The 19,875-nt window shown below is 49.3% G+C and overlaps 1 protein-coding gene across 1 annotated transcript in view; it reads left to right on the top strand.

Moving 5' to 3' along the window:
- The window catches only part of DENND2B (DENN domain containing 2B), a gene marked incomplete at both ends in the record, with an annotated part of 63,793 nt that overhangs the window by 22,290 nt on the left and 21,628 nt on the right, over window positions 1-19,875 (top strand). Inside the window, 8 exon segments of the mRNA XM_080705110.1 lie at window positions 640-1,899; window positions 6,297-6,440; window positions 11,146-11,171; window positions 11,174-11,215; window positions 16,455-16,609; window positions 17,992-18,207; window positions 19,130-19,226; window positions 19,817-19,861. Coding sequence (XP_080561236.1) covers window positions 640-1,899; window positions 6,297-6,440; window positions 11,146-11,171; window positions 11,174-11,215; window positions 16,455-16,609; window positions 17,992-18,207; window positions 19,130-19,226; window positions 19,817-19,861 — 1,985 coding nt within the window.

Here is a 19,875-nt window from a genome sequence, read left to right as displayed (position 1 = left end):
TCTTGCGATGCTCGAGCGTATCACAGAGCAGGCTTCTGCTCCAGGGATTACTTGGGTCTCTGTGGATAAGTTGGGCAGAGGCTCATTTAGTTTGGCCTGCTGTGGCTAAGGAACCATTTCTCTTCTGAGAGACACACTTGAAGGTTCATTAAAAAGTCATAGAGAGCCAGGCATGGTGGCATGCACACACTTGTAATCCCAGCATTTGGGAGGATTGTGGTTCGGAGACAGCCTCAGCTACTTAGTGAGGCCCTCTGCAACTTAGACCCTGTTTCAAAATAAAGAATTAAAAATAGGGCTGGGGGTGTAGCTCAGAGGTAGAATGCCCCTGGGTTCCACTCCCAGTACTGCAAAGAAGGGGGCTGGAGGAGGGCTAATTGGAATGATGTGTGCTTGTATATCCTCTCAAGTCTTGTACTCCAATGTGATTGATATATGACAATGCACCAATTTAAAAAATAAATTAATTAATTAAAAATAAAAAAGAAGCAAAATTTAAAAAAAAGAAAAACAAAAGTCTTAAGAGTACCTTTTGATTTTGACAGTCCTACAACAAAGAGATACTGAGCTTTCTAAGAATAAAGCATGATGCCACTGGATATTAGCCCACTCACTACTTTCTTCTTTTATTTCTCCCAGGTCTCAGTCAGTCTCTCCACCTCCAGTTCTGTCCCCACCGAGAAGTCCCATCTATCCCCTCAGTGATAGTGAAACCTCAGCCTGCCGGTACCCCAGCCGCTCCAGCTCCCGGGTACTCCTCAAGGGCTGGCACCCCCGTGATCTGTCACCCCAAGATCCACAAGAACTCTCTCCAGATACTTCACCACCCATCTGTCCTCTCAAAGCCACCAGCTTCAAGTCTTTGGACAGAAGTCCTTCAGTCTGCAAGAGAGCGGGCCAGAAGGAGAATGCCCAGGGTGCAGCCCAGGATGTAGAGGGAGTAGCTGCTTGCCTCCCCCTTGCCCAGAGCACTCCCTTCCCAGGGCCAGCGGCTGGTCCTCGGAGTGTCTTGCTGACCCGCACCGGCGCCCGCGCCCACAGCCTGGGCATCCGGGAGAAGATTTCAGCATGGGAAGGTCGCCGAGAGGCTTTGCCCAGGATGAGCCTGTGTGGAGAGAAGCGGGAGGGCTCTGGGGGTGAGGGGGCCGTCAGCGAGGGCTGCCCCAGCGTGGGCTGTCCCAGTGTGGTGCCATCCCCCTGCAGCTCAGAAAAGACCTTTGATTTCAAGGGCCTCCGGAGGATGAGCAGGACCTTCTCCGAGTGTTCCTACCCTGAGACGGAGGAGGAGGGAGAGGCACTCCCTGTCCGGGACTCTTTCTACCGGCTGGAAAAGCGGCCAGGCCGGAGCGAGCCCAGCGCCTTCCTCAAAGGGCATGGCAGCAGGAAAGAGAGCTCAGCAGTGCTGAGCCGGATCCAGAAGATTGAACAGGCCCTGAAGGAGCAGCCAGGCCGGGGGCTCCCCCAGCTCCCCAGCAGCTGCTACAGCATAGACCATGGGAAGAGGAAGACCGGAACCTCGGACACCTTGGACGAGCCAGCAGGGGGCGCAAGTGGGAGCGCTGGCAGCTGGGCCGTGGGGGTGGCCGGAGTTGGGGGGGAGGCAGGCCTGCCCCTGGAGAGGGAAGGCAGCGGTTCCATGAAGCCAGGGACGCCAGGGAATAGCCCTAGCTCCCAGCTGCTGCCCTCGAAGAGTTCCCCTGATCCCGCTGTGAACCCTGTCCCCAAACCCAAGCGCACCTTTGAATATGAGGCTGACAAGAACCCCAAGACTAAACCAAGCAATGGTCTACCTCCTTCACCCACACCTGCTGCTCCACCTCCCTTGCCCTCCACCCCAGCCCCGCCAGTCACCCGGAGACCCAAGAAGGATGTGCGTGGACACCGCAAGTCCCAGAGCAGGTAACTCATATACATCCCATGTCTTGTGGTGGGGCACGGTGGCTTTCTGTTAAATGGAGGATGTACACACAGATTGCAGGGTGGGCCACAGGAATAGTTTATGAGCTCCGAAGCACTGAATAATCATTAGTTTTGTAATAGTTGTAGAGAAAAATGAGATTATTCTCCTACTCTTACAGGATACTTTTATATCTATTATAAAATTATACCTTGCATATTAATTATTATTTTTTTTTTTTTGCAGTACTGGGGATGGACTCCAGGGGCATTCTACCTCCCAGCTACACTCCCAGCCCTAATTTTTATTCTTTACTTTGAAACAGGGTCTCGCTGAGTTGCAAAGGGCCACACTAAGTAGCTGAGGCTGGCCGTGAACCCAGATCCTCCTGCCTCAGCCTCCCAAATTCTGAGACAAGTGTGTGCCACTATGCTTGGACCTTTTTTTTTATTGATGCATTATACTCATACATCCTGATGGGATATAAAGTGGTAGAGGCATACATGCACACATCACTGATTTAGCCCTTCCCCTCTTACATGATGAATGGCATGGGGGTGGAAGCACTTTTCCTCAGTGCTGTATCCTGAGGGGCTTGGCTTTGAGGTGTAGCTGGCTGTGTCCTAAGCCATGGTGAGGTGTCTTTTATCCTTCATGTGAAGCTCAGAGCTATCTTCTTTCACTAGTAAGATCTCAGCCTCACTACTATCTGAAGTGCCAGCAGCAGAAGTTTATTTATTCAGGTGAAGCATTATCTGACTATCGCATTTTATTCTAAACACAGTAGTGTTGGCAAATTTAACACAACAACTCTCTCCCAAGGGCCTCCCAGGCATGTGGAAACCCCCGGGACTGTTTCAAGAGGGGATTTTTAAGTCCTGAAAGGAGAGACTGATTGGAGAAGGAAAAAGGAAACTGGTGGGAGAAGACGTTAAAGAACGTGTCACCATTTCTTGGCCATAGTTTGCATTGGTCGATGGTTTTCTGGTCAGTCTGGGGGTTCTGACTCTGCACTTCCTGGGCCATCTCGCCAGAGTGACTTGGGAGCTGGAGCTGGTGAAAGCCATAGGCATCTACTCTCTGGATAGGCAGGAGGAAGGCCTCCACTCCCTTCCCAGCTGACCCAAAGTCAGATGGGCCTTTAGGGGCATTTTACTTCTGGGGATTCTTCATCTGTTCCTGTACCTCCGGCTTCATCAGCATATCCCACCTCACATGTAAACTTCCTGCCCGGTGCAGAGAGGATGAGCCACAAAGGTTCAGACTCCTGATCCAGAATAGCCCATAGCTAAAGGGTAATCTCTTGTTTGGGTCCACCCCAGAGCACTCACTGGCTCTTTAATCCTTTACCAGCCTGTCAAGATAGTTTGTTTTGTCCTTATTCATCCATTTCTATAAACTTCCATCTGGAGCCTGCTGTGCACCAGACCCTCTGCTGGTCAAAGGGACCTAGGCAAATAAGGCACATTTCTTCTATTCAAGGATTTCGGCCTGGTGCACAGATGTATCATAGATAGATACTGTGAGATGTGTCACAATCGTCTCAGTGCAGGACAGCGCAGAGATCCAGAGGAGAGCCATCTAATTTAGAGTGGGGAGTAGGGAGAGGCCCTTGGTAGATGGAACTGCTGAGCTAAATTGAAAAGAGGAAAAGGCAGTTAGCTAGGTAATAAGAGAGAGTAGCAAGAGAGAGTTCATCAGCCGGAGGTTTAACATGCATTCCCATATGTTACATTTGTAGGTAATCTATACGCACATATACCACATATGGTGGAGTGACTTTATATAAGAAGATAGCAGACTTAAATCTGTACGTGTGTGTGAGTGAGTGAGTGAGTGTGTGTGTGTGTGTGTGTGTGTGTGTGTGTGTGTGTGTTACTGTGGATGAAACCCAAGGGCTTTCTACCTCCGGGCTACTACACTCCCAGACCCATATTATATTTTATTTGTAAACAGGGTCTCACTAAGTTGCTGAGAGCCTCACTAAGTGGCTGAGGCTGGCTTCAAACCTGCATGATCCTCCTGTCTCAGCCTCCCAAGTAATGGGATTATAAGGGTATACCACCACACCCAGGTCATCTGTGCTCTTTTTTTTTTCTTCTTCTTTTTTTGGTGGTACTGGGGTTCCTGGAAACCCTTCTACCTCTGGGCTCCACTCCCAGACCCATTTTTTTTTTATACTTTATTTTGGAAACAGGGTCTCTTAAGCCAGCATGGCTGGCTTCGAACCTGCCCGATCCTCCTGTCTCTGCCTCCCAAGTGTGGGGATTACAAGTGTGCGCCACCACGCCCGGCTTGTGCTCTTTTTAAAAAAGAGACACCGTATAAAAAGTGCAAACTGTTCTTTTTGCCTCTTCTCAGTGAACATATTCCCTTGAGAGGAATGTAAGGTGGTGAATTTGTAGCTGTTATGCCAGGTGTGATTCTTTTTATTTTTTCTTTGTGGTACTAGGAATTTAACTCAGGGACATTTTACCTCTGAACTGCATGTACCTCAGACCTTTTTTAAGTTTTTATTTCTAAACAGGGTCTCACTAGGTTGATGAGCGTTTCACAACTTACTGAGGCTGTCTCCAAATCTGCAATCCTTCTGTCTCAGCCTTCCAAGTATTGGGATGTGCCATCATACCTAGAAAGGTATGATTCTTATACACTTTTTTATTAAAAAAAAAAAAGATTTAAAGCTGAGCATGGTGGTGCATGCTTCTATTCCCAGTACTTGGGAGGCTGAGACAGTAGGATTGCAGGTTTGCAGCCAACCTCAACTACTTAGTTTAGTGAGGCCCTCCGAGGGCAACTTAGTGAGGCCCTGTTTCAAAATAAAGAATAAAAAATAGGGCTGGGAGTGTAGCTCGGAGGTAGAATGTTCTTCCTGGGTTCAATTCCTGGTACTGGGGAAAAAAATTTTAAGTCAGTTCTTGGGAGGCTGAGACAGGAGGATATAGCAAGCTGAGGATAGTCTCAGCAACATAAAGACTGACAGCAACATAGCAAGAGCCTGTTTCAAAACAAAAAAGAGGTGGGGGTATAGAGATAATATTGGGGGTGTTCAAACAGTACCTTGCTGGAGGCTTTTCAAGGATAATTTGACAACATGATTTGGGCCTCATTTTCAGGCTAGAGATTTACCTGAATAAGTTGTTGACTCTACTGTATATGTCAGTGAATACCTGGTCTCAACACCAGCATTTGGGAACCATAGTCCTCAGCTATTGGGTGTTAAACTAGTTGAGAAGTCTGAGCCAAAGCCAAAAATTTAGGCATCAAAAGGTATAAGTGGGCCGGGCGTGGTGGCGCATGCTTGTAATCCCCGCGCTTGGGAGGCGGAGACAGGAGGATCTCGTAGGTTGGCTTAAGAGACCCTGTTTCCAAACAAAAATATAAAAATAGGTCTGGGAGTGTAACTGGAGGGAGAAGGGTTTCCAGGAACCCTAGTATCACCAAAAAAAAAAAAAAAAAAAAAAAGGTGGTATATAAAGTGGTATATATATAGTGATGGCCCACAGATATTTGGGCCATAGAAAATTTAGAGCAAACAAAACAAAAACAAACAAAACCCTCAAAAGAGTCCCGAAGCCAGGCATGGTGGCACATGCTTGTAATCCCAGTACTTGGGAGGCTGAGACAGGAGGATCACTGGTTTAAAGTTAGCCTTGGCATCTTCAAGAGGCCCTTTAAAACCTATTAAGGCCTTCTTTTTCAAGTAAGAAATAAAATGAGGCTAAAGGTATAGTAAGCCTCTGGGTTTAATCCCCAGGACCCAAAACAAAACAAAACAGAGTCCTGAAGACAGAACCGTGACAGACTGTGGCATTCAAAAGGCAGATGGAGCCAGATGTGGTGATACCTGCCAGTAATCCCAGTACTCGAGAGGCTGAGGCAGGCTTGAGGCCAGTGTCAGCAATTTAGCAAGACCCTGTTTCAAAATAAAGAATAGAAAGGACTGGGGGTATAGCTTGGAGGTAGAGTGCCCCCTGAGTTCAGTTTCTAGTACCAAAATAAATAAAGAGAAAGAAAGAAAGAAAAAGAAAAGAAAGAAAGGCTACCCCTACCTGCCACTTCAGTCTCATTTTAAAGCAGCACAATGCCTGCTAGCACTGTTGTGAGGGTTGATGAGGTAACACGCATGTGGAGGTGCATGTGAACAGCACCTAACCCACAGTATGCATTTAAACTATGGTAGTTGTAGTTACCTAGTGCATTCAGGCCTCTAGATTGGAGCCTTTGGGACCATCCATCTCCTCGTTTAGATGGTAAGTTTGGATGCACCTTAATGCTTTTCTCAATAGCTGGTTTTATGAGGAGTGCCTCTGGTGGTTGCTGTTGCCCATGGCCATCTCCCAACAAAGCAACAGGGATCTGGTTCAGTTGGAATGACTCTTGTTCTTGTTATCCGCAGAAAATCCTTTGAGTTTGAGGATGCATCCAGTCTCCAGTCCCTGTACCCCTCTTCTCCCACTGAGAATGGTACTGAGAGCCAACCCAAGTTTGGATCCAAAAGCACTTTAGAAGAAAACGCCTATGAAGATATTGTGGGTAAGCGGTGGCAGGTGGCAACAGGCTGGGCCATCTCCGGGGGCTGCAGCAGAACTGCAGGAGATACTCACAGGCTCCCCTTGTTCAGGGTAGGCAAATGGGTCCCACCTTGGGGAACTCCTCCTGGAAACCAGCATTAGAGGAAGCACCTTCGCAAGACAGAGGAGCTGAGTGACCAAGGGAACTGAGATCAAAGGGCCTTCCGGACCACACAGAGGGGAAACTACGTTATTCTCCGTTTTGCTTTCCAAAGACTTGAGTGCCCAACAGCACTCTTCCGTAGCTGTGTAGCTAAGGCAAATTGCCTCACTATTGTGCGGGCTCTGTTTTCCTCTTATAAAATGATGATATGGTGTGATTAACAACAATAGTAATAATATTTCATAAGGTTGTTGTTAGGATTAAATGAGCTAAGAAGCCGGGCGTGGTGGCTCATGCTTTTAATCCGAGTACTTAGAAGGCCAGACAGGAGGATCTGGGATGCAGCCAGCCTCACTGACTTAAGAGACCCTGTTTCCAAATAAAAATATAAAAATAGGTCTGGGAGTGTAGCCCGGTGGTAGAAGGGTTTCCAGGAACCCCAGTATCACCAAAAAATAAATAATAATAATAATAATAATAATAAATAAATAAATAAATGGGCTGGGGGTGTACTTCAAAGGTAGAATGCCCTTAGATTCAATCCCCAGCACCACACACACACACACACACACACACACACACACACACACACTAATAATAATAATTAAATGAGCTAAGAATACAACATGGTTAGATTCAGTGTATGGTGAGTGCCTGATTCAAAGACAGACATCATATCCAACATGGTGGCAGATGCCTGTAATCCGTACTTGGGAGGCTGAGACAGGAGGATCACAGGTTCAAGGCCAGCCTCAGCAACTTAGGGGGACTCAGCAACTTAGTGAGACCTTGTTTCAGAGTAAAGAATGAAAAGATTTAGAGGTAGACTGCCTCTAGGTTTAATCCTTAGTACCAAAACAAAAAACAAACAAACAAAAAATCCATCATCTCCCAGTATCCTTATGTGCTAAAGAAGAAAGGGAGTTCTCTGGGTCCCTTTTATAAGGTCATTAATCCCATTCATAAAGCTCTGCCCTTTTGAGCTAATTACCTCCCAGAAGGCCCCCCTACCAATACAAACACACTGGGGGATAGGTTTCACCATTTAAATTTTGAGAGGATACGGGCATCCTGTCGTTAGTACAAGCTACCAAGTTTCATAGCCCCAGTTTTATTGCTGCTGGCAGGAGACATGAGACTCTTGGGTCGCAGACATAGAACTTTATTACCCATGACGCGGCAGCAGCATGAGCTTCGTGTTCCCATGGCCATCCTTGCTCAGGGGTCCCACGGGCAGTATGGAGGAGGCCCAGGGAGAAGCGCCACATAGCTCCCAGGCTCCTCCGGCAGAGGAGGCCAAGCTTAGGAGACCCTGGTCTCCTCCAGCTGCTAGCAGACCTGCCAGACCTCTGTCCTACAAGGAGACAGTATCATTTCCAGTCAGGAAGCAAATCTGCTTCTCCCCAAGAGAGAGACATTGTCTCCATCTGCCAAGGCTGTTTGCTGATAAACGTCCTTGAAAATAGAGTCCTTAACTGCCCATTCCTTTTGCTCGGAGGGCAGAAATGGAATACTCATAGAGAATTGTCTTCTAACAAGTAGGAGAACATGGGGTTGGCAAACACAAGTTTAAGGGTCAACAAAAAGTGGATGGTCTAGGCCGGGTTGGGCGGATTTGGGCCATTCATTTAAAGTCTACTCATCTTCTTCAGTGAGGGCTTCAGTTCTGCTCCCGGCGTGTGTCTTAGCAGAGGCCAGCGATGGGGAGGGAGCAGATGCGGCCTGTCCATGTGCTCCTGCTCCCAGTACTTTACTTTCTCCATCTCTTCCTTAGGCCTTGGAGCTCAAGATCATAGTCTAAGTTAACATGTTACAGGAAGAAGTGACCCCAGCAGAAAGAACCCTCCAGAGTCTCAGAATGTGGGAATCGTATGAAGCCAGGGCCGTCCAGCTCACTGGGCCCGGGTCATCACTTGTATTTTTCCTCCTTAACGACTTGCTGGGCTAGCGTTTCTAGGGTGAGCAGCCATGCTCAGACGCACAGACACTCTGCTTTCCCGGGAACGAAGGGTAGAGTACGTAGCCATGCAGAACTGTATCATAGCAAGAAGACTGCAGGAGTGAGATCCCTATAGCACAACAAATGCTATGGAGAGGGAGGCCTTTTCCTCAATTCTGAGAAAATGACAGCTTTGCACCCTAGAGCTGAGGGATCAGAGCCAAAGATTCAGAAACAAGGTGAGCAGTTAAGGAAGATGCCTCAACCCCAGCTGTACCTCATACAGTCCTCACCCCTCGCCGTAACTCCTCTGTCTAGGAAGCACGGAAGCTGCTCCTGTATTTCCTTGCTTCCTCACGCAGCATCCCACAGTGGACAAAAGTCTCTTAGTGAGGGAGGACGCAGCTCTGTTGCCTCATTCCCATCTAATCTTTTCTATCTCCTGTTGCAAGATATATTCCAATTTTCCCTAGTTTGGCAGGAATTGCAACATATCATTGCTACCCGGAGCTCCTGGGAGTTTGGCTGCCGCAGTGGGCAGAGAGGGCCAGAGTTTTCTGCTTGCCCTCCAGCGTGCCGTGCACTGGCAGTGCTGTGGCCCTCCCTGTTCTCTGCAAGGCCTGGGAGCCCTTTTGTGCAGTGCAAGCATTTCAAGTGGGGATATATTCTTGTGGCAGCCGAACTCTGAGAAGGAGCTGGAGAGGTTCGCCTATTCTTCCCTGTTCAGGGTTCACGATCTGGGGCTCTGTTCAGGGTTGTTTGAGGCAATGCCTAGGGGGAAGGGTTTTGGGGTCACTCTCCTGGGCTGCCATAGGTCAGGTCAGAGAGAGGGGTTGAGTGTGTCTTCGGCCCCTGTCCCTCACTCATTAGAGACTTTCTTCCACTCTGGAATGTTACATGAGAAGGTAAGAAAATACAGAAGCAGCTTGTTGCTTCTTGGGCAGATGAGATATAGGGGTGAGGGCTTCCTGCTATAACAGGATTAAGTTGGGATTGGGGCATCTTCCTTAACTGCTTACATAGCTTCTGGATCTTTGGAGCACTGTTTAGAGAATAGAGAGAAGAAAAAAGGAGGTGCATACAGGAGAGTGCTAGGAGTGGCCCAGGTACCTGTTTAGGGGAATTGAGGCTGTGTGTGTGTGTGTGTTACTGGGGATTGCACCCAGAAGCTTTCTACCTCTGAGCTACACCCCTTGCCCTGTTCTTTCATTCATTCTTTCTTTCTATCTGGTACTGGGGGTAGAACCCAGGGGCTTTTATGCCTCCAGGCTACACTCCCAGATCTGTTTTATAGTTTATTTGGAAACAGGGTCTCACTAAGTTGCTGAGAGCCTCACTAAGTAGCTGAGGCTGGCTTTGAACCTGTACGATCCTCCTGTCTCAGCCTCCCAAGTGCTGGGATTACAAGCGTGCGCTTCCACGCCTGGCTTACTATTCTTTATTTTGAAACAGGGATTATTCACTAAGTGTGGAGGGCCTCACTGAGTAGCTGAGGCTTGCTTTGAACCTGTGATCCTCTTGTGTCAACTTCCCAAGTGCTGGGATTATAAGCGTGTGCCACCATGCCTGGCTTGGGCGCTTGGGTTTTGACAGGCAGTTTGCACAGTGCCCTGGGCATGCTTTCCTTCCTTTTTATCCCCCACATAGCCAAGTCAGAATTTCTAGGACCTGACCAGGAACACGAGAAGGAAATACAAGGGAGGGTCTTCTCTTTCTGCTAGATTCTGGTTGGTTTTTCCCTTCCTCCCTCCCTGGAGAGACTCACAGAATTTGGATCTCCCTCCCACTCTAAGACCTTGAGGAGATCTTTTGTTGCTTGAACGTGGGTTTCTCTTTTTGCCTGGGGTGTCCAGTGGCTTTGATTACCCCGGAGCCCCCTCTGGTCTTGCTCAGCCTGTGTCTGTGGGCTTGAAGTTGTTCCCGACTCTGGGTGGTTATCCAGCCCTTGGGCTGCCTTAGGTCCACAGGGACAAGCGGAGCTTTGTTTCAGGCCTGTGATAGTGGTGCTCTAAGGGGGCAGAGAGTGCCAGTGCTAAGTCTCTATCTTGGGTAAATCTGATTGGACGGGAGTTCTTGGTCTGTTAGAGTTGAGGGCTAGTTGGTCCAGAGATGAAGGAGTCCTCTCGGAGCAGTGGATTTGAATGAAAGGCTATGGGGAGTTTGCTGGCCTCCTGCCCACACCAGGCACGATGCCTGGGGAACTAGGGTAAGATGCTCTGGACAGGCTGATGTTTTGCCTGCTAATCTGCAATAGAAGGGTTCAGAAAGAAAGTTGTTGTCTTGCTGCTTCCTGGGGTGGTTAATTCTTGCCCATCTAGTTTGACATCTGCCCTTGGAAGATCCTGCTATTCTACAAAGCCTTAAAATCATTCGCATTCTGAGCCTGACACTGAAAAATGTACCCGAGGAAGTGGCTTGTTTTAGGGAGTTATGTGGAGTGGCCTGGGCGCCTGACCAAGGCGCTTGGGCTGCATTCCTATAGAGATTCCCACTCCCATCAGCTAGTTGGAGCCCGGGGAGAGCTTCCGGGAACTTCAGTGGGATGCAAGCTGGGGACAGGGCCAGTCAGCCTGTACCGCAAAGCCTTCTGAGCCTCCACTCTCTCTGCCTTCTTCTCTCATTCACCCCCAAGCTGGGCAACAGTAAGGAACAGAGGGCACTACCAGGATGGAGGTTGCAGCAGGAAGCAAAGCAGCCAAGAGGTGCAGCCCGGGGAAAGGTGCTGGGGCTGCTGGGAACTGGTGCCGAGGCTTGGAGGGAGGGTAACAGTGCGTCTCAAGGGAGTTGGGCCCCCAGCCTGGCCCTTTCTCTGCTGCATGAGAGAGGGAGAAAGGAGAAAGGCGGAGACCCAGGAGAGGCAGCCAGTTGGAGCCAGAGGGGTATGGGGAGGGAAGCTTCAGACTGGAGGCCCTAGCCATGGGTGTGGTTCAGGAAGTTTGGACTCTGCAGACATCCTCAGGCCTCTGTAGATACACTCCCTCCCTGATTGGTTCTTCCAGTTGCAAGGGGGGGGGGGATTGCATGTGTGTTTAATGGCCCAAGGAGCTGCGGGGAGGAGTGGGAGCCAGGGCTGGCTTCTTCCTTCAAGAGGACCCCTGCATGTTAAGTCTGGGCTCTAACAAGCCTCTTTTACAAGAGTGCAAAGCAGAAATTCCTGGTGATGCCCTTGTCCCCTAACTTCTTCAGAAAAACTGGGAAAGATTGGGACCTCTGGTCTCCCCAGCTGAGAGCTTGATGAGATGGGACTGCTCAGGGCCAGACCTTCAGAGAAGAGAGAAGAGGGCCTACTTCTTTGTCCCTCTCCAAGCAGTGTGGACTGACTCGAGGAAGCTGTATGGGTGGGAATGCAGTCTTGCAGGCTCCCTGTGGCTCATCTCTGCCTCTCTCTCATGGCTCATCTCGCCATGTCTCTCAGCTGTAGAGTCTCCAGCCATCCTGTAGCTCAGTTTCCCTGTGAGATCCCCACGCTTTGCCTTGGTACTTACCTGCTCTCAGCAAATTTAGTTTAGTGGCTCCAGGACTAGGCTTTTTTTCCACATCCCCATCCCCTGGGCACCCTTCCTGTCTGGAAAGATGGCAGGGAGTATGTCTGTGAGATGACTTCAAAAAAAGTCGTCAGGAACGGTCTGTGAGGTTGGAGCTAGCAGGTGAGTAGGGTTGGGGAGGACCTCACTGAGGATGGGGAGGCAGGGCTTGCCCGGGGTCAGCAGCCAGTTCCTAGAGAATGATTAGGGGATTGGTTACATCGGAGAAGAAAGTGGCTGGCACTCGGCCTGGGCAGGAGGAGTGGGCACCGAGGCCTCCCTGCAGGCTAGTTTCCAGAGGTGGCAGTAGTGTGGAGAACCCGGTTATTGCCACCTTTTTTTCCTCAGGTTATCACTGATGTGCATCAACATCATACATTTATTCTTGTCTGGGCCTCGACATCTTTTTCTTGGAGTTTCAGATTTTATATCAAAAATTTGAAACTCTGATTCTGGGGAGAAAAGGAAGGAGAGGGAGAAGAGGAAGAAGGGAAAGATGGAAGAAAAGATGGTTAGATTTGGGACTCGTGGCATGGAAGTTGGAAGCTTCCATTAGGAAGTTCAGAAGTCTCTTCCCTAAAGCAGTGGTTCTCAGTGGGAGGCAGTTTCACCCCTCTCCCCTCCTTCCCTTCCTTATTTAACATTTATCCTTCTGTCCTCAGGGCACATTTGGCAGTGTCTGGAGATATTTTTTATTGTCTGAGGGATGCTAATGTCATCTAGTAGATAGTGGAACATTTATCCCAAGAGGCCAGGGTTACTGCTAAACATCCCACAAATGTTCAGGTCAGCCCACTAACCCAAACTGTTAATGGCTTGGGGAAACCCTGAGCAAAAGGGGTTGAGACAGGTCTTCTACAGTTTGGGGATGCTGGCAGGGATTTTCATTGATCATCCATCTCAAGGCAGTCTGGATTTGATGAGCTGGGGATGAATGTTCCTCCTGCCCCAATCTGGACAATGATGTTCTGGTTCTGTTTTACAGGATCAGGAGAAATGTGTCCTGATGTTCTTTTCTTTTTTTTGCAGTACTGGGGGTGGAACCCAGGGGCATTCTGCTCCAAGCTACACCCCTAGCCCTATTTTTTATTTTGAAACAGGGTCTCACTGAGTTGCAAAGGGCCTCACTAAGTAGCTGAAGCTGTCAGTGAACCCGGATCCTCCTGTCTCAGCCTCCCAAATGCTGGGATTACAAGTGTGCACCACCACACCTGGTTTATTCCATTCTTAATCCCTATCACCACCTTATCCCTGCAGGGTATATGCTGGGGAGGGACCAAAGAGTAAAAAATTCACTCCCCTTTTTCCCAAAGTACCCTTCAGCGGGATGGACTGGAGAAAACACGTGGGCGACGGCAGGTTTGCTATTTGGCCTCTTGAGTCAGGACTGATCAGCTGGCTGTGCTTAGTCAGGGCTCTGGAATGGAGACAAGTCATTTTATTAGTATGACTGTGTTACAGGAAAAGGTCTGCTGCATCACTGGGGACTCTGCTTGGTGTTGGGAATCACTTACTCCAGTCCCAAATACTTTCTTTACCCAGCCTTGACCAACTCATAAGTTTACAGAGATTCGCCTTGTTCCCTCTGACATCTCTCTAGCTGTCACTGAATCTTTTCCTTCACCTACCCCCACCCCGACTCTGTAAAGGTGTTTCCTAAATTCAGTGTGGATTTTCATAGTAGTAATAAGTAGATGCCACAATTTGGGGGAACCTCGGCTTTTGAAGAGTACAAGCACATAGGGGTTGTGTTTTCTGCTGTGCCTAGTAGAGGCAGACCTGGAGTCCCAGAAGCCTTTGTTTCCAGCCCTGTAGCTCTTTTTTTTTTTTTTTTTTTTTCTTTCTTCGGTGTATAAGAACAGGAAGAACTAATTTATGGTGTTAAAAGTCAAATAATGTACTTTAGAACAGGATCACATTTACTGGGAAGAGACAGAAGGGTACTAGAAATGTTCCATATCTTGATTTGAGTGATAGGTGCATAGTTATACACGTATGTGAAAATTCACCAAATTTTACTTAAGACTTGGTAGACTTTGCTATACGTAAATAAGCAGTGCCTTGTCTTCAAGGCTCTGCTTAATTTTATTTCTGTGAGATTCGTCCATGTTGTTTTGTGCAGCAGTGCATTCTTTTTCATTGCTGGATAGTGTTGTACTATGGATTCACCGCAGTGATCCTTTTTATTACTCATAGGCATCTTAGTGGTTTGAGATCTCTGGGAGGACGTCCTGAGCTTAGTCTTAGAGGATGAGTAGCAGTTACCTAGCAGGAGAGAATGGGAGACAGCATTCCCTGCTCAGGTGGCGAGTCTATGGATAAGGATTCCGCCTCAGAGTAGTTAATACAGATAGAAGATCCAAGTTGGAGGGAAGACGATGCATTTGGCTTTGGATGTGTTGAATTTGATAAGCTCTGGGTTATTCAGGTGAAGATTTCCCAGGCCCCGGAAGGGATGGCGAAGCCATTGATTAGGCACCGGGTCGTGTCCCTGCAGAAGGGTGGGGGGCCTTCAACCAGTTCCCCCACCAACCATAGCTGGCCAGCCGCCAGCCCTCCCCCACATAGCTCTTCTGTCCGAGCTGCTCTGTGGTATAAGACACCTCCAAGCATTATGGGACAGGCTCAGTCCTGCTGCTGACCACAGTGAATTGGTTTCACCAAGTGTGCTTACCTCAGCAAAGCTAGTTCTTGTCACTGGTACCCAGATCCCAAGACCCAAACAGTGGTGTTGAGACTGGAGGGAAAATTCAGAAGGAGTGAGGGTGCATTCACTCAGCCTCAGTAGACCTTATCCCCCTGAGATTTTGCTGCTGGTATTAAGCCAGGAATATCCTGGCCCGTGGTAGTATTGTATTTTTAAAAATTCTAGATATGGCCGGGCGTGGTGGTGCACGCTTGTAATCCTCGCGCTTGGGAGGCTGAGACAAGAGGATCGCACAGGTTCGAAGCCAGCCTCAGCTACTGATTGAGGCTCTCAGCAACTTAGTGAGACCCTGTGTCCAAATGAAAAATATAAAAAATAGGTCTGGGAGTATAGCCCAGAGGTAGAAAGCCTCTGGGTTCCACCCCTAGTACCACAAAAAAAAAAATTTAGATACGTGTTGGAAGAGAAGGGGCAAGAGGGTAACAACTTGTGAGAAAAGGTATCCCAAAACCTGATGTTCTTCAATGGCAGGGGCTGTGTTTTGGACTTTTCCTGAGCTCCCCCCCCCAGTGATGCCAAAACTATACCTACTGCCAGGGATTTTAGAAACTGGTTCTGAGAAGCAGGGACTCCCCACCTCCACTCCCTGGCCTAGACTCCTGCACATCTTCCTGTGTCCCAGCAGAAAAGTGGGCTAAGCAGGGAATGACAATAATAATTCTCTTTTTTAATAATAATAATAATAATATATATATATATATATATATGGCATTACTGGGAATGGAACCCAAGGACATTGTACCTCCGAGCTATACCCCAGCCCTATTTTTTAGCCTTTTTATTTTATTTATTTATTTATTTATTTAGGTAGTGGGGATGGGACCTAGGGGCATTCTACTTCCAAGATACACCCCCACACCTGTTTTTTATATTTTTGAAACAGGGTCTCACTGAGTTGCAAATGGCTTCGCAAAATAGCTGGGGCTGTCCGTGCATCACGATCCTTTGATCCCCCAGTCTCCACCTCCGAATGCTGGGATTGCAAGCATGGGCCACCACGTCCGGCCTAATAATTCTTTTTTTGCTGAAATCAGCAGTAGAGGAAATAGATTGACACTCTCATAGAGAGATTCACTGAACAAATAATTACTAAACACTAACTACTTGCTAAGCATTATTCTGGGTCTGGGTTTGTCTCAGACAAGATTCCTGCCGTAAAAGACTTGCCGAACAGTGTAATAGGTGAAGGAAGTCTGGCAAAACCCTGCTCCCTAGAGCTCTTGGAGTTCCTATATGACTACCCCCAAGACTGGGTCGCAGGGAGACCCACCGAGAGTCACATGGGCTGCCTGACTTCTGAAAAACCTTTCCTAACAGGAAGTGTGCATCTCTCAGGAGCCTTACTGGCAGAGGGACTAGAGCCAGGGACATACTCCTAGTGTTGGCTTTCTCCTCTGGCTGGGCACAGGCAGGGGTAGCTGAGCCAGTCTTGTGCAATCCCTGAATTTATAAAGCAGAGGCCAGACAGGGCTGAGCTGAGCTGAAGTGAAGGGGGGAGCTCGGCTTCTGCACTTGGAGCCAGGATCTGTTTGTAGCCTCCTCACTGCAGACGGGCAGCTGCATGACTCACGAGCCCAAGGGGCAGGCAGAAGCCATTCTCTTTGGTTCACAGGAATTGTGTGTGTGTGTGTGTGTGTGTGTGTGTGTGTGTGTGTGTGTGTGTTTCCTTCTTTCCATTCTCACTCTTCCCTAACTTTTCCTCCTCTGCAGGAGAGCTACCCAAGGAGAATCCATATGAGGATGTGGACTTAAAGAGCCGAAGAGCCGGAAGAAAATCTCAACAGCTGTCTGAAAATTCCTTGGACTCTTTGCACAGGATGTGGAGTCCTCAGGACAGGAAGTACAACAATCCATCACCCATGCAGGTAATGCAGCCCATCGTGGCCTGGAGGGCAGCATGAAGGTCACGCAGGGCCTGTCCTCTCAAGCTGTGAGCCCGGCTTTCATGAAGACTTTCTCCTCAGTGCTTGGCAGAAGAGGGTGCCTCAGGAAAGAACTCTGTATGCAGGGACTTCTGCCTGGTTGAAACTGCTGTGGGAAAGTGAGGTGGGCCTCCTGTCCTACCTTCTTTCTTTCACTGTCTGAGCTCTGAGCTGCGAAACTAAGCCAGGAGCCCCTGCAGTCTCCTGTCATAGTGTGTTTCCTCCCCTTCGGTGGGAATCAGGAAGACAGGGCCCTGGTTAGAGTCTTGGTGTTTTGCAGCTGTGTCAGAAATTATCTCAGTGTTGGTATTTGAGGCCAGGTATAGATCCCAAACCAGATTGGAGAGCCAAACAGTTGAAGCCACTCAGTTTTAAGAATGAATCTTGACGAATGGGTTGAAGGAAGAAAGAATGAAAGGAAAGGTGAAAAGTCAGAAGAGGAGGCCCTTAGATATACACGCATTCTGGTCCTGCCCAGAGGAACAGGAAGCTGGAGAGCCAAGGGGGGAGAGCCTTTATGTAAATGGAGGGGGCTGGACATTTTATAACATCAGCAGAGGATATGTAACTTTGGAGTCGTGATTACTTTTAATAAAGTATGTACCCTTTTAATGTGCTCTGTTAAGATGAGCTTCCATTGAATTTTGAGTGCCAGATTCACGGGCATGGGAGAGGAAAGTGGGAAGCTGGGGAGGAGGAGGATTCACAAGAGCGAGGAGAGACCCAAACAGTGAGTTGGGGTCCCCAGGGGTGCCTGCCTTCCAAGCAGTGTGCAAGGTCCATTGCCAACAAGGCACCCGCACTGCAAGGCGTCCGTGTAGATGGAGGGAGGCAGTAAAGTAGATCAGGGCTGGAGAGAGGGGCAGCCGGGACCTGGTGGTGAGGGAGGCAGGTGACTGGGCGGCCTGCCCTGCCCAGCACTGCTGGTCATAGCCCAGAGCCCTGGAAGAAGAGAAAATGGCCAGGCTGCCAGGATCACCCAGCAGAGCAGGTTGTAGATAGGTTTATGGCCTCTGCTAGTAGAAGCCTTTTAGGACTGGCTCAGTGGAGATGTGGGGAAGACTGGCTTCATGGACCCGGCTCAGTGATCCTTGTCCAAACTTCAGGAGGTGCATGGAGAACTTCCGCTTTCCCTTTTCTTTTCACTCAGATGAGAAAGCAGGTTCCTTAGGTTTCTTTGTTTCTGGATGAAGCAAGGCTTCCTTTGGGGAAACAAGTATCTAGTCATTCCCTGACCTGGCCAGTTGGCAGTAAGGTCTTAAAGTGGAAGCCTTGCCAAAGCTTTGGTGACAAGCCCCTCTCCGTCATCCTCTCTCCCATACCAGCTCTCCCTGAAACCCAGCAGCCAGTCCCTGCGCAGTGGGAATTGGTCGGAAAGGAAGAGCCACCGGCTGCCACGATTACCCAAGAGGCACAGCCACGACGACATGCTGCTGCTGGCTCAGCTGAGCCTGCCGTCTTCACCCTCCAGCCTCAATGAGGACAGCCTCAGCACCACGAGCGAGCTGCTGTCCAGCCGCCGGGCCCGCCGCATTCCCAAGGTACCTCCCACACAGCCCATGGGGCTGCGCAGGTGGGCCGTGGGCGGCACCGCTCCGCCTACCCGCCTGCCTGCCTGCCTGCCTGCCTGCCTGCCTTCCTGCCTTCCTTCCTTCCTTCCTTCCTTCCCTGACCAGGGCTGCTTCCTCCATTTCTTTGGCATAAACCCTGGCCCCTTGCACTGGCCTCATTTTCACCTGGTCCATTCCCCTTTCTTATCCATGAGGATACATTAACAGCTTCTTGGTGCCCAGATGCTAGAGGAGGAAAAGAAACTCCATACTAGTGAGTGTGGTACATGAATTTTGAGGTCTCTGTGCACACATGAACATTTCCAGCCTTTCAGGAACCTACGAGTTCAAACATGGGTCTTTCTATAACTCTTGAAATTTAAAGAGTTTTCAGCAATGATTTACACACATGGCAGCTAAGCCAAAGTCCCCAGCCCATAGCAGCAGGATTTTGCTAAATGGTATTTTTAGCCTGCAAACAATGCTTGGGTATATTGGGAATTTAGCTTCTTCCTGTCAGGGCCTCAGGTTATGGCCCAGAGGGAAAAGGCTAGAATCCTTGTTCCTGTTTTTACATCTGAGAAGCTCTTTGTCTCCGTTGGTTCAATGACTCTTGGGACCCAGGAGCTCCCATCCTGTCTAGTTTGGTCACAGTTCCTTCCTTTGGGGAGCTAAGTTTAGTGTCCTTGTCTTGGGGATGGAGTTCACTCCTAGGGGACAAGGTAGATGGAGAGCTACTACCAGACATGGCCAGTGAATCTCCACCTCAGCAGGGAGCCCAGTGCTGGGCCCAGTGTGTGGAGTACAAACGGCTCATCCTGGTGAGGGTAAGGACGGGCTTCTAACCCGCTTTCTTGGAAGTAGGGGCAGCTGGTGCTAGGGTTACCTCATCCTTTCTGTGTTTCTCAAATAGCTTGTCCAAAGAATTAATTCCATCTACAATGCCAAGAGAGGAAAGAAGAGGTTAAAAAAGCTATCTATGTCCAGCCTCGAGACAGCATCGCTGAGAGGTAGGCCTTGATGCCCGGGATAGGTCAACTCGCGGGCGCCCTGGGAACCGTGAATGGGGAGAGGCACGGACTGGACTCGGTTTATCTTTCCATCATCCAGGTGGAGGGGAGGGTTGTGGCAGGAAATGTCCACACAGGAGGGAGGGCCAGGGAGGGAAGTTAGGGCTGGAATGGCTTCCTTCAGGCTTGAGCTCTGAGGCCCTGGATAGGGAGGGAAGTGTGGGACTCTGCTGCTGGCATAGGGAAAGGCCAGGCCTACTGAGCACTCTGATCTGTTTTCTATTTCAAATCTTGGCCTGAGAGGCAGGGCCCTTTGTTCCAGACCCATAGGCCTCTCTTCTGGCTTGGCCTCCGAGCCAGGCTTGTAACTTCCTCCAGATCAGGCCTGTTTGGGGGTTTATATTAGATTAGCGCTCTCAAACTGAGTTCTGAAGGACCCCAGCCCCAGGTCACTTAGCTCCTGCCCATGAACCCATAGCAGCCCAGACCAGGTAAAGAGCCATCCCTGGTGAGAGAAGTCGGTGGGGAACAAGAACACTTGCCATGGGGCGGTGGCTCAGCACGCGTGCATCCTGCTCTTACTTTTCCAGATGAGAATAGTGAGAGCGAGAGCGACTCCGACGACAGGTTCAAAGGTGAGGCACGGCGA

Source organism: Muscardinus avellanarius, assembly GCF_963383645.1.
Source record: "Muscardinus avellanarius genome assembly, chromosome: 1".
NCBI lineage: Eukaryota > Metazoa > Chordata > Mammalia > Rodentia > Gliridae > Muscardinus > Muscardinus avellanarius.
This window is presented reverse-complemented; position numbering and strand designations above follow the sequence as displayed.